Source organism: Rissa tridactyla, chromosome 4, assembly GCF_028500815.1.
Source record: "Rissa tridactyla isolate bRisTri1 chromosome 4, bRisTri1.patW.cur.20221130, whole genome shotgun sequence".
Lineage (NCBI taxonomy): Eukaryota > Metazoa > Chordata > Aves > Charadriiformes > Laridae > Rissa > Rissa tridactyla.
The window spans coordinates 51,837,888-51,852,986 of NC_071469.1; the positions used below are offsets into that span (position 1 = coordinate 51,837,888).

At 41.1% G+C, this 15,099-nt stretch overlaps 1 protein-coding gene across 8 annotated transcripts in view; it reads right to left on the reverse strand.

Moving 5' to 3' along the window:
* LDLRAD3 (low density lipoprotein receptor class A domain containing 3) overlaps positions 1-15,099 on the reverse strand; it is a 111,749-nt gene that overhangs the window by 43,704 nt on the left and 52,946 nt on the right. For 6 of the 8 annotated variants that reach the window (XM_054200122.1, XM_054200126.1, XM_054200127.1 and 3 more), the window contains exons 3-4: positions 14,491-14,616; positions 11,608-11,742 (exon numbers count right to left, since the gene is read on the reverse strand). In XM_054200122.1, coding sequence (XP_054056097.1) covers positions 11,608-11,742; positions 14,491-14,616 — 261 coding nt within the window. The remainder of the gene's footprint in view (positions 1-11,607; positions 11,743-14,490; positions 14,617-15,099) is intronic. The other 2 variants (XM_054200124.1, XM_054200123.1) reach the window with 1 other exon arrangement.

Here is a 15,099-nt window from a genome sequence, read left to right on the forward strand (position 1 = left end):
CTTGAGGTGTTTTTCCAACAGAGAAACTACAAAATACGGTGAGGGTGAAACAATGAATGAAAGAGCACAGGAACCGGTTCAGTATGATTTCTCTACTCTGTATTTACACTAGGCTTTCTGGAAAGACTAAACATATTAATGTATAGATAAGAAAGGCACAGACCAAAAGCACTCCTGTACCTTGCTGGGAAATTCATTATTCAAAGTTTAATTCCTTTCACAGTGTTTTTCCGTGTTGCTTGGTTTCCACCTCAGACGAGCCGCATAGCTTGCAAAGGCATTGTGCTGCGATCTCTCTACAATACACCAGCTCATGATACTACTTCTGAATGTCTCCTCAGGCACCTCCAGCCAGAGCTCCTTCACATATGGAGTCTTGAATTACACCTAGCTTGGCCAGAAAGGTACTCTCTGGATAATTTCTTGCAATTGTCAGTCATGACCAGAATCTGATCTCATATGGCTGCCAACTAATCGTCAACTCTCTGGGATTTATATATCAAGATGTGGTGGAAAAAGCAGTCTGGAAAACAAGGGAGAGACCGGCAGTGGCTTCTGCAAACACTCAGTGATTCAATCACACTTCTGTTGCGAGCTCAATGGAAAGACCAAGAATTTGGGCTCAGGAATGTACACCTTGGCAGATGATTCATCACAAAACTGATCATGTGTGCGTAAGAGCAGAAGGTTACGACCATCTCAGTCTTAATTATAAGAACTGCCTCCCACACAATAGTAAATGACAAGGATATGGCCAAGTGAACCTTTCATAAAATAAAATAATTAATAAATAAATAAATAAATAAATAAATAGAAAGAAGTAGGAGCATGTCTTAAGCCTCTACCTATGATCTCCACCCCCTATTTGCACGCCAGGCTCTGCACACTGCCACCATGTCTCATTTTTATCACAACAGCTGTTTCAGTCCTCTCACACCTGCTGTAGCCACCCTGATGTCTGAGCCCGTCTCTGAAGAACCTCTCTAACTGATCACCAACATACCTCTTCCAAACTGGTCAGACAAATTTGGCATTGATAACAAGCAAAAACAACAGAAAAAAATCAGCCTGGAATTTGTTAGCTTTTGAACAGAACATATGGCCTTCTCATCTTGATTACAGTCATCCAGTTGTTAATCAAGGATATAACTTCCCCCACACCATTGCTTTCCTGAAGTCACATGCTTATTGTTTTCTGCTTCTAGAGTGTGAAAAAAGAAAATTAAATTTGACAGCAAGTTAGTCATTTACCATAAAGACACTCTCTTTCCCATACAATATTCCTACAGCTGTGGGCTCTTACAAGCATCAGTGCCAAATACCTTGCAGAGCTTCCATTTAATTGCACATAATGATCCCTTTCCCTCAAGCCAGGTCCAAACCACCTCCTTGCAAACCACTCAGCAAGGCTCCAGCCATCACGGACTTCAAAGTTAACTGACACAATAGTTCAAGTTTTAGTTCAGAAAAACCTTTCTTGAAGAAAATTCTCAACTCTAGAACTCTTTCTGTAGGACAGTCCTAAGTCTTCTCCTGTAGAGGGTAAATCACCAGCCCCATTTGCCATAGAAAAACCTGTCTCAAAAAGTCTAAAAGCGTTTTCCTGGACAGCTATCACTAAAACGAGGTTGGTGTGTGCTAGCTATTCAGCATGCAGGAGGCAAAGGGAAATGATGATCTAAGAATAAACAGTTGAACAAATGGAACAACCTAGTTTTTAATTCCCGCAGGTTTTAGTGCAGTGTAACACATTTCCTAACCTCTTAACAAAAACACCAAATCCTCAAAATTACTTCCACTTAAGAACTAGTTGGTAATCACTGCCTTTACTGTGGTGCAATAATGCTCTTAGAATAAACAAAGCCTTGAAAGCTTCTGCTTTGAGGCCTCAGAGGATGTAATTCAGCGCCAATGCCCAGACCCTGCAGTGACTGGTTGGTACACTTCAGGTAACAGATAATATTCAGAAATCATTAATGATATTTCTTTCCTTCAAATGACTTTATAATCTTTCATAAAGCTTTCAAGAGTTAGAAGTTTGGTATTTATCTGTAAAACAGAGATCAGGCATATGACAGACATTAACCCAAAATGCCCAAGGTCATTTACCATACTAATAGCAAGTAGCATCCGGCAGCTTTAGTTGCTGCCACCTCTGTGCTCAGGACACGTGAACGTGCACCCCCACTCTCCCAACCTTTAGCCATGTTAGTGGAAACACGACTTTATCAATAGGGCATAGGTATGAACAGGACTTCTGCACTCAGTGCTTCCTGCTCACCAAGCTGCTACCTCCCTCAACAGCAAATACCTACTTTGATATCTGAACCGAATTTGAATAGAGATACTAAAAGTACTTCATGGCACTGTACCCTCCACACTCCTCCGCCTGCTTCTTTCTCCAGGTTTTACCGCTTGCATAGTCTCTATATTACAAATAAACAGAAAATTAATTATTCAGCTTCTAATTCCCATTGCATGCTGATGTTTATGTAATTGAAAACCATATAATTGCTTTATGTTTTTAACATCCCTTATAAATATGGATTTTTAACACAATCCTTTATAGCAAATTAGCACAGAATATCTGGTAATGTGAGATGGAGTATGAGTTTGTTTGGCAAGCTCAGGCAACAGCACACAGACTAAAGACTGGCATAATGTCTCTCACCACTTCACAATTTTCAGCAGCCAGAAGAAAATCCGCTGTGGTGCCCAGCTTTCCGAGGAAGCTTCATCAGACTCTGCGACACAAGTTTTAATGCAAGAGCAGCAAAGAAGGGAAAGCTATAATTCAACAGCCTCATCCTTCACAGATTTACAGGTACTGAAATGCCTGGCTGAGGATAAATCTCAGCTTAATCTAAAGCCTGGCAAGAAACTTTCTTTTTTGTGGTAATCCATTTGCTTACCAAGTTTCATTTGCTAGTTTTAGATCAGGCAGTACGAAACACCTTTCTTTGGAACGCTGGCTGGCAACCTGCTCGGGATTTAAAAATCACCCTGAAGCGATTTATGCTGCACAGTGAATACAGCCCACTGACACAGCAACTTAAGTGTAACCTGCAAGAAGGAAACAAATGCCATTTGCTTCAGCTGCAGAAAGTTAACACTCCCACTGACCTGGCCAGGGCCAACATTTGGAAGGAGTGGGCATGAGACATAGTGATGTCTGGTACACACACTTTGATGTTAATACCGCCTCAGTTGTGAGGTGTCCCCCCCAAATTCAGTTTTCCATACCCTTATTTCTCCTATAAGATGATATAAAATAATATTTTCTGTAAGGCAGATTAAAATTGTAGTTATGCCAGCACAGTAAAACCACTTATAGAAAAAAGGGACTTACTCTAAGCAAAGATTTCTCAAAATAAGAGACACAAACTGCCCAGACCCATCAAGGTCCTGCACACATAGGGTCACCTACATTTCTGAGGGCAATTCTGCATTTCTAGCTGCTCTCCTTCCTGCGAGCCAAGCGCACAGCACCAGCACAACTTCTAGCTACAGAGACATCTGGCTGACCTGCATTTATTCTTGTTGAGCAGACGTCAGTCAAACTTTTCAACAGACCATGGTAACCCTGCTCCAGGGGACTGTCTACACTGAAAAAATGCTGCTTTAGGTCAATTACATAATTGATTGTGTATTAAACTGCTACAACATCTGAACAGAGGCACTTTTACACCTGGTCACATTGGCTTTGCTTGTGGCTTTACATTTGAGTAAGAATACATATACAAGCTTTGACAGAGCTCACATGTCACAAATTATTCCCAGATATAACTGAAGTTGTGAAAAGATACACATTTTAACCATGTGCAAAACTAGTTTCATCTGGGGACAGAGTTGTAGCCTGACATTTTATAAGCCACTTCTTGCAACTTTGCTGCTGGCAGCTGCAGGGGGAAAAAAACAAACCAAAAAAACCAAACCCTACCCCAATGTCTGACACACAGGATGCTGGGACCTGTTTCTCCCACTCAACACAGGTCTGAGCAGCAAAACTGGTCTTCTATTCAATTCCAGTGCTGCACAAAAAGAACAGCCCAACTCCTAAAGAGCAAATAAAGAAAACTCTTGTGCTCTCTGCCCAAGTCACTGTGAAAACTGCTGAATATAGCAAGCTTCCTCAATAGTTCACGGTGGGAAATAATTTCTAACTAGTGGTTACAGGCACAAGAATGCCAGACCAAGACTCGTGAAGGCACTGAAGCATAAATTAACCTCAGACTTTTTGCTGCCGTGGTTACTGCAGGCAGGTGTCAAAGATAGATTTAGGCTGAAGCATTATCACTTAGCTAAGATTAATGTTAATAATCAGGCTAAAGAAGAAGGTTTGTCATTTGACTGAAACTGCAGGGCTGACCGGCCAGGTCAGGAAGAGCCATGCAGACCAGCCCCCAGCTGGACCTGGAAGCAGAATTACAGGTTGGGACAGGCTGGTCTGGTGAATGAGCGTTAGGACTAGAAACAGAAGAGACAGACAAGCTAACTGCCACTCTGCTAGTGAGAGCTTCTCTTCAGTACTTAACCCAGGAAACCTGTGCTGGGGCTCCTCCCTGACACGTATTTGCTATGACAACTACCACTATCCAACAAAAAACAGGTTGCCCCAGTACTGAAATTGTACTAACAAAATTTAAAGTTTCATTTTAAATACAAACGCTATAATCCTTTTCTACAATAACTGTAGAAAAAGCACTTGGTCACCTTACCTGGGATTGATTTTGTTGTACAGCAAGTCAAAGATTAACGCCTGTGCTTTTTATTTTAAATCCCTCCATTGACAGCAAAAAGACTACGGGTTGGCACCTACGGTCCAGCAACAGAAGCCTTCTGCACAATCAAATGACACTGACATCTATGAAAAGTTAATGCAATTCAGCGGCCAGGACATGGCATAACATGCCAATACATATGGTACATTTCAAACACCTATATGCTGTTAAAAACTTGTGGGAAATGTATTTTAAAGGAATTGATTTTTACTAACGAAAGCTCAAGAAAGAATTTAATTAGCCTCAAAAACAACAGGGAAAAAGAATGTCCTTTATTTTAAACTTGTCTTCCTCTAGCGTGACATTTTATCACTTGTTTTTGCATTTTTGAAGCACTGGCAAAGAAAGTGGATATTCATGTCATCACCTTTTCCTGGAACTGTTAATTAGGCATAAATGCCACAAAGCGAAGGTAAAAGTATCTGGACACAATTGTTAAGAGCTCATATTTCATTCCTGCACAGGTGAGAAAAAAACATGCCATTTACAGTCTCAATTCCCAGCTCTCCTCATCAGCCACTGGCTGAAAGGAAAGTAGCTGATATATAGTTACTACCTCCTGCCCCTACTGTTTTTGTAACCAGCTTGAGAACCGCAATTTCTTCCCCAGCAACCAAAAAAAAAACCCGAAACCACCAAAAAGCCATTGGGGATTACAGCAAGAGTCTAATAAGGCACTTCCATAAGAACAACACTTCCATCATGGGAGTAAGCTTGAGAGAAGGCTACCATCAGCATTCTAAAGTACACCTGTCTACAGAACAGGCATAATATCAGCTGGAGACACAAAGTCAGTTCCCTGTCCTTACTGTCTTCAAGGATAGTTGCCAGATCCTCTTTTTCTTCCTTTTTTCCCCTGCTAGAGCTGCTGACAAACATGGTGAGCCCCCAGTGATACAACACCTTGTCTAAGATTTGACCTAGGTCATAAAATTGATTTTTACACTAGCCAAGTCGTTATCTGCTGATAACTGCTTTGAGCTTCAAGCTACAAAAGGTGGGCTCAACAGAAGATCAGGTGAAGAGGCTGGACACCTCCCAGATCTACAGATACCCTTTTAAGCAAGTTTGTTGTCCATTTGAAGACCTGAAGTCATTGCTTGTCTATTGTAACATTACAGTTGCTCTTATTAGAATAGCTGCTCACCAAACAGTGGTAACTTAACATTTTGGCAGCATGTTTATTATTATTTTGCCAAAATGCTAGGCCAAAGTGCCTGCAGGAGCAGCATGCTGATCCACAAAACTATTCCTCAGGTACATATGCCTGTTCTGCAACAAAACCCTGGCATCTTCACAAGCTGAGGGAGCTGCGAGATGTAGCAACTCAAACCCATCTGTACCAGCTGCCTGGACCTCTCCCTGAGATCCCCACATCTATTTTACACTACTTTAACTGCAAAGCCTCCACTCATAGTGAAGTAAGAATTCCTCTCTCAGTCCCACGCTTCTGAATGAGTCTGTGACCATCTACAATAACATCTGTGTTATTATCTGCTGATCAAATGAAGCGATCAATAATCAATTTTACAAATAACAGACTGGCCTGGGAGGCAGCAGGGACGGTGGAGTCCACATGGGGTTGAAGTAAGTGCACAGATGAACTTACCGGTCATCTGAAATATCAGTGCCCACTAATATGTGTATCTGCCTACTGTAGCTCACCTTACCTTTTAAGTCTCCATGAAGATGGATCGATTGTTTTTCTCGACAAGAACCCTCTCAAATAAATAATCTTATGAGGAGAGAAAAAGGCAAAGAAGAAGAAGCCTGGACTTAATCAGGGAATGGAGGAACAGAGAAAAGAAGGAATTCACAGCTGACAAAAACATTTCCATCTAGCAAGTGTTATAGAACGAGGATATTAGAGAGCTAAATATGCTCAGGCAAAGCCTTCATTTAATAAAACACTCAGTGACATTTTATTTGTATCCTTCCTTAAATTTCTACTTCTATTCAGTCTACTTCTGAATATTAAATTCCTGCTGCAGGCTGAATCTGGGCTAAGGTGATGCACAATAATTGCAAGTTGAGCTTCAGTTTAAAGACTGAGTCAATAATGAGTCACAGAGACTCAATAAAAGGAAATGTATTCAGCTAGGATCAGACTACAGAGTTTTGGGATGTCCAAGTGATACCACAGCATTTGGGAATTTCAGAATTTCAATTTGCCATGTGCAACGCGAAGTACAAGCTCCATACGAAGTGGGATGTTCTGGGAGCTATTTGTATTTCATAAATTAGGTTTTGTGGTATTTCACTGAAATTTAGAGTATGTCTGTTCCACTTGGCTGTCAGTTCTAAAACCCACTTTGCATTGCAAGTCAATCATGCAAATACCAGCAATGGGCCATAGCGTTTACCATTACAGCCAGTCCCCTTCCAGCTTTATCTCACCTATACCTAAATCCACAGAAATTATCATTACGGAATTTATATTATCACTTAAAAATTAATTTTAATAAGTCAGCCTTTTAAACTGTTTTCCCTTTGTTTGACACAGGGCCAGATTTTTCTTTTTTAGTATGCTGCCAAATTTTTATAGAATTTATACATGCAATAGAGGAAAAAACAGAGACTTCTGACAACTGTGTGTGCTTCTAAATCTGTTAGCAAAATCCAAACACAAATTCAATGAAAAAATATGCAAAAATAAAAAAAAAGGAGGTATCCACATGTGCAACAGTGAACATTACCAAATACACTGTAGAAACACAGGGCAGGAATCAACTTCAGGACACTTGCAAAACATTTGGTTTATAACTTGCCCACAATGGCACTGTTTACTAACACCGCAGATCTAGAAGTGTAGGAACATTACTGAAGCCAAGGGCCTCTCTACGGCACCAGTCAGAGTGAATATAGACTCGCAGCAATAAAACCCCCTTTCCTAGGCAACGGGGTTAAAGCTAATAAAGGTATTTAGCAAACTCAGGAGGAAAGAAAAGAAGGGCCATGAAAGGAAAAGGAGTTAGAATTAAAATACCTAGTATGCTTTTATCGGTGTTAAAGCTTTCTAGACTCAAAGTACAAAATGGAGGATAAACTAAAGGAAGAAGCGCTGTGAAGACACATTTAGACTAAAAGCAATTAAGAGAATAAATTAAAGTCCTAGAGCTGAACAAGTTCGCATGGTTGTTGAAAAATATTAAGAAGGAGGAATTCCCTTCCAATTGAGCGGATGCCTGTTGCAGAGCAGGAAATCCCCTCAGTGAGAGGTGGGCACGAGTACACCCAGAGTAGCTGCTGTGAACGATTACCACTGTCAGCTAATTCCAGGCACAGGGAGAGATCTTAAAGTAAAAATAAGAGAAAAAAGTGTATGGGGGAGAGGAACTTCCCTGGATTAAGATTCATTAAGGAACAGGAGCAGAAATTTCCAATTCCTAGAAAGAGCAATTCATAAACGCCACTCGTGTGGATTATTGAAGCAATTACATCCTCCATCCAATCCCAAATTCAGGCACATACTTTGATGAATACAGCACATTTCAGACTAAAGGAAGTCTGGCCATACTACTTCAATGCCGGAAACCAGAGATGACCACAGTATAGCTGGGGTGAGATTAAAATTTACCATGGCAGCTACAAAGGCTACAAATAATTACTGTTGGGAATTAAAGAAGAATTATTTGATTTGCTGCTAGATTGTCATAGTTTAAGTTTTTAAACTGACACTTTCCCCACGACATACAATCCTTTGTACGATGTGCAACACTCAGTGACAAGTGCTAAGGAGAAAGCAGGGCAAGAACTTGTTCTGAAAAATTTGACCTTCCTCCCATTTTCACAACTAAATCCTGGGGCCTCTGTCTTCCTCTCCTCAAATGAATCCGCCCCTATTTATGACCAAAATTAATCTTTATAAACCCACGGCTTCAGACTTGTCTCATCTCAAATTGCAGCATGCTAACAAACTACTACTCATCAAGGATGGCACATTTTGAAGAGTTCCACATCAAACCTGGGTCAGTATGTTTTTCAGTAGGGGGTCACATTCCTGTTTTCCTAGCCTTCAGAGTGGCCCTTCCTGATTGAAAGGATCTTTATGCATGGAGGAGTATTTGACACAAATCAACCTGATATGCTACTGGAGCGTTCCAGTAATGACAGCAGGATAAAGGAGGCCTTTGAAGTTCAAGGAGGAGTAGGAAGAGGTGTTAATTTAAAAAGCTTGTCAGTATACCCAAGAGCAGAAGTAGAGCAAAGTACCAATTAATAATTCACACTTCTATTCCACATGTTATTATAGTATCTCAAAACAGTTTGCAAACATTGATTAAGTCTCACGACAACCCCCTGAAGCAGACAAGCACGGATGAAGCTCTAGTCCTGCCAGCTAGGATGTCACTCTGGGAGCATTTCGTTTAGCTGATCTATGCCCCCTCTTCCCCATCTGTTAAATGGTGATAATGACACTATCACAGAGTGGCTCAGAAGCTTAGTGATTTCTAAATCAACACATTTTTAGATACAAAAATAGCACACAAGTGCAATCTCGTATGTCAGACTACACTCAATTACACTGAACTAAAGCTACCACATGTGACATGATAACATAGCTAGTGGGAAGAAAACCCTCTATCTTGATTTTATAATACCCTACAGAATTGCTTTGCTCTGTCACTAAGTACACAGAGCACTTGAGTTCTAGTTAATGAGTAGGATTCTTGGGTACTGTGTTAACACAAACCTCATTGTAATTACAGTAATTAGATCTCCTATAGAAAGAATTGTGAGAAATGAAAGACTGTCCACAGTAGCTTCTAATTCTCAATTAACACAAAGTAGCTGGTGCGTTTGGAAGCCAGGACAGACGTACCCATAGCTGCAAACTCCAGAGGGAATCATCATTTACATTCAGATGGGAGGTTTAATCCTCGCTGTGAAAGACAGGTACATGAGCACTGCCCACTTACAGATGGCAAAATGGCAATTCATGGAGGCTCTGGGCTGCCAAAGGGCAAAGGCAATCACACACGCTCCCCATAACCAGCATTTCACTCTGGGAACTCCTCATTCCCAACCCTGTATTTGGACTCCTTTTTTTTAACAAAAAAGCGCACAAACGATTGCTGCTCTCATTCTAATGACAGGGAGTTCCTTCTTCCTTGTTTGGGGCTTTTTCATGCATAGAATCACAAAGTAGTTGGTGTGTTTGGAAGCCAGAATTACTTTGCTTAACCCTCTTACGAATTTGACTTTTCCAGAAGGACCAAGGATAAAGACAAAAGCAACGGCTTTATGAAATACAGCTCTTTTCTTCTCCTGAGCCTGACAGTCACTTCCAATAGCAGATCGTCATGACAACAAACAACCTGGAGGCAATCCAGCCAATTAATCTGCAGAGGAAGCAATCATCCCAACCTTGGAAAAGAACACTGCTGCTTTAAGCTTCAGAAGCAAACGGGAAAAAAAAGAAAAGAAAAGAAGAAACCCAACAAGAACCCTTGCCACCCGCATTAATCTTATTAGACTGCCTTAGGCCCGCAGTGAAAAACAATTCAGCCCTCCGCGGGGGCGCAGCAGCATTGCTGCAGCAGCAATACCCACACGCCAGTCCCTCACCAGCCCTTTCCTCCCCCCCAGGACAGAGGGTAGGGACAGGCCAGACCCCTGCTCTGAGGCTCTGATCTCAGAAGGGCTGTGTTTCCGGGCTTCGAGGTAGCCCTGCAAACAGGCCAGTTACCAGGATGACCCCTTCAGCCCTAACATATGGAGCCAACGGAAAGAGCTCATAGCTTAGGCAGAGGAATGGCACAGAAGAGACTGTCGCATACCATTGCTATAAACCCTGTTTGTTGGCATTTCTGTTGTGTATTTTCCCTCTTCCCCTGTGAGCTGTCAAGAATATTAATCACCATGTTAAGCTCAGAATTATTTTCTCTTCCACAAAGGACTAAATCACAGTGCAGCTAGATATTAAAGTCATTCTCCTTCAGTTTCCCTAATTTCTTCTTCCTTCATTCCCTGCTTTCTCTCTCCATGTGTCCTGCTTTCTATAGGCCCAAGCACATTGCATCTCCCCTGCAAATATCCACCATCTCCCATTTTCTGCTTGCTCTGATCTCTCATTAGTGACTTAGACATGAAAATAGTTAGGAGCTGATGCCCAATACACCTAATTTATTAACCTCACATCATTTGTAAATACTTCATGTTTTATAAAATACTATGGTATTAAGTTACAGGAAACAAAACTGAGGAGCACTAGATGTAGACTTCTAAGTTAAAAAGAAAAAAAAAGTCAGAGGTTGTGTTCTGATATTCTCACAAGACTCAATATACAACAGTTTTTAAACAAAATTTTCCTCATCCTTTTCTCTAAATAGAGACAAGGAAGGGTAGGAATAAATTGTTTCGCTGTAGACTTGTCCTGCAGTGAAACATGCTTTTCAGAAAGTGAGCAATAAGGATCTAAAGCTTTAAGCCTACACAGATGTACTCACCTGATAAATACACAGACCACTGAACTACTTCAAACTGAAGTTTTATTATTGATCCCTCTGGGTCCAATCCATCTCTCACAGAAGTCACTAAATGGATTCCCAGCAACTTCAATGAGTACTGGATCACAGATTATAAGCATTTCCTGCAAAAGTGCATTTTTACTAGTCTGAAAAAGTTACCAGTCTTCTGAGCACTGAGAATGAAATGTATGCACGCGCGCACACACACGTTTCACACACATTATTTGCAGAATTAGGAAACAACAGCTCTAGCCAACACAGAGCAAGCCAACAGAATCGTCTTTTCTACTGAGCCTGTTCCGTGTTAATTGGAGTTGGTATAATATTGCAGGATAGAATAAAAATCCTGTGCCTACCTTGAGGGCTTTCACAGCTTTCTTCATCGCTGTTGTCTTGACAGTTATTTTGACTGTCGCACACAAAGCTTTTATCAATGCAAAGACCATTTTTACAGTGGAATCGGGCAGTAGAGCAAAGCAAGGGATTTGCTGCTGCGAAAAGAGAAAGTGAGATCTTTCATTAGAAATTCTCCTACCCAGGCAGTGAAATAGCCGTTAAGCAATCAGCTACAACAGGTCACAACAGCCGGTCAATTCGCTGAATATATGGGAGTAACTTGGCAATTAAACCAACCTCGTCTCTCTAAACAGAGCGCGCTGAAATTTCTAATTCATGCAAGATTCATTACAATTAGCAGAGATTTAGTCCACCCACAGTTGTGATAAGCCTTCTGTTCACTTTCATGAGCGCCCCTACCATGATCACTGTTTGGTGCTCAGCATTTGCTCACACTCACGACAGATGGAGGGCAGCACTGCCTACCATAAATACTGCCTGTTGCTTCCTATTACAACAAACTCAATGGAGCTGAATTTTCATATCATAAGCCAACAACCCTGGCTGAGAACTGCCAGGCAGTGGCTTATTTACCTCTGCTTCTTTTCCACCTTCCCCATTCTCCTCACTATTGTGAATTGATACAATGGCAATGCTGACGTGTGTTTGAATTTCAGCTCCTTTTTAAGGGTGACATGCACATTACAGTAGCGCACAGAAAGTCCTTTCATATAAGGCTCGCTGTTGCACACAGAGTAAAACCGGAATAGTCTTTAAGCACACTCATTTAGGTAGAGCAGTCTCCTCACCCACCCCAAACCCAGCAGTAAATATACTGCAAGATGCTATGTCTAGTTTCATTTAAAGCTTCAAGCAGTGCAGTTTTCAGCACTTCTCGTAGATTACATCACAGCTTCAATGCATCTTACTGTTAAGGAGGTTTCCTTGATATTCATCTTAGTTTTCTCTTTTCTAATTTCATCCCTCTACTCTTAGCTATAGCCCAGCATACACAACTATACAATCCCTCCTTGAACAGTGTTTGCACCCTTCATATACAGCATATATAGCCTTATCTTCTAACATAGTCATCACTTAGCTGAGATATGCATAATTTAGCAGTTTTTAATATCTCCTCATAAATCAATCTCTCTGTCCCTTAATCATTTTTGGCACTCTTCTCTGAACTCCTGCCAGTTTTTGGTAATGAGGTGACTGAAACAGAACGCAACTTTCCAACTGAAAACCTTAAAATAACTGTTTAGATGACTTGTCTGCTTCAAAGTGCTTCTCTGCCACAATAACAAAGGGGATTACAGTTCCCAAATACTAACTGGCTTCCTATTTTTTATTCTTTAGAGAGCTGCCTTTAAAGAGTTTTTTAAAAAAACAAACCCATAAAACTTTAAAATCTGCCATGCATATAACCTGCAGTATAGATAACAAACGCTCCCAATTCATCCAGCTCCCCAAAAGCATGTTTATCACAAACATGCTAAATCTCCTTTGGTCTGAAACTGCTGCACACTTGCATAGCACGTTGATTTTCCAGGTCACTTTAGGGCCTCCAGTGTTGTTCCTCTACATAAACAAAGCAGTGACTAGACACTTGGATATGCTAGGAAATACCAAGTGTGTGCTAAATGGTATGGAGAAACGGGGAGATCAGCAGCATGTTATCATCAGCTGTAAGGTCCTACTGGAGCTACACACTACGAGCTCATGGGAAAGAATGTCATTCATAACCAGCTCCATGAGCTGGTGCGTTTTCAGTTGAGAACATGCCACTTGTCATTTTACCACCTCAAGAATATTCAAGGCACTTTTGTCAAACCTTTTTTCTAGCCTACTTCTTTAAGCATAACCCAAAGTAATTTTGTTAGCCTTCAATCTTCTTCCTCTAGCTTCACTTGCTCCGCAGAGGTGCAATCTCCCCGCCACAGTCCCAGGGCCCAAATCAGACTCTAGGCCAACAACAGATGGCACCTTAAGACAGTGTTCATGCTGTGGGGGAAAGCAGACAAACAAGAAAGGCAAGTTCTCCAAGAAGCAGACAGTGATACATCACTGTAAAGATGGCCCCTTTTGTTATCTTTGAAAGCTGGTGTCTGTTGTCCTCCTCCTGACCTTTAAATGTCATTAAATGGAAAAATTCATAGTGCTCCAACAAGAGAATGAACAAGTATTTGCTGCAAGCTTCTGCCTACAGACCAATGCTTTTACCAACTCGCGATAATAGCAACAGAGCTGCTGGATCGAACATAACTCTTCCTTTCTGCTATGAAACATCCCTGCTAGACTTACAGATACAAATGGGTCTATGCAGCCACACGCGGGGGTTTTAGCCCCAGTCAAGTAGTACTTCAGATGATGTGAACAAGCAGCTCAAGTTAGTGCATTGGCAGGCGTGTCTGACTTCGAGAACCTCCTTCTCTTTCCAAGAACCTCTTTCACTAAATAACCCTTTATTTGTTTTTTTGTTGCTTGAGAACATCTATAAACAGAGAAACCTAAATGTGCTGATGAACAAATAAGTCATAATCTTCAGTGACAAGAAAGAGGCGAATGAAAATTAAACCATTTTAAGTTACATTTAACATTTGCCCAATCTAAGTTACATTTGAGTAGAGAGAACCTGTTCAAAACAAACATGTAGCTTAACTCTCATTTCAAAGTTACAATGGGGCCTGAAGTATCATATCGGCATTATATTCAACACAAGACTGAGCTGGACCTTAAAAAAAAAAAAGACTGTCATTTACAAAGTGAAAAGCACAAGGATCATCTGGGTTGTAAACGACAGGGAGAATATTTGACTCAGAAACTGAAGTCTAACGAACGCTTCCTTTCTAAGTAGTATTAATTAGTTGAAAGCAAAAGAAGTGAAGCAGGCTGGCACTTACTGCAGTTTTCCTCATCGCTGCCATCGGGGCAGTCCTCGAAGCCGTTGCACCGGAAGCGGCCAATGATGCAGTGGATCCCACTAGCGCAGGGGAAGAACGTGGCACCGCATTTGGATCTGGCTTTCGCTGGTAGAAGATACAGACAGAAGAGGGCAAAGATGAGGGAAACAATTTACAAAGGTTAGAGATACTTCTGTAGCAGTACAGGTTAGGGTACTCTAGGCAGTGCTGGTGGCGCCGATGTTAGGTGCCTTCCAAGTTCCTATGGCCTGCTTTCAACTGCTTTAAGTTTTCTTTTTTGTGAGATTTCACTTGCTTGAGATGAATTTTTGCCAATTTGTATGATGTCCAGAATGACTGAAACATTCAATCTTAAAACAAGTCACATGACATCTCAAACCAAATTAAATTTGCTCAACACTCTGCAGTACAAGCTTGTAAATTTGGCAAGCAGGTACTCCTAACTGTCCCTTAAAGACTCATGTGAATTTGACCAATTTAGAAGCATTACAGGAAAAATATTAAAATAGAAGGATATACTTCACAGAAAAAAAGAGCAACTACCTCCTCTTTTCACGGAAGTCTGTTGTAAATGTCAATGCCCCAGGC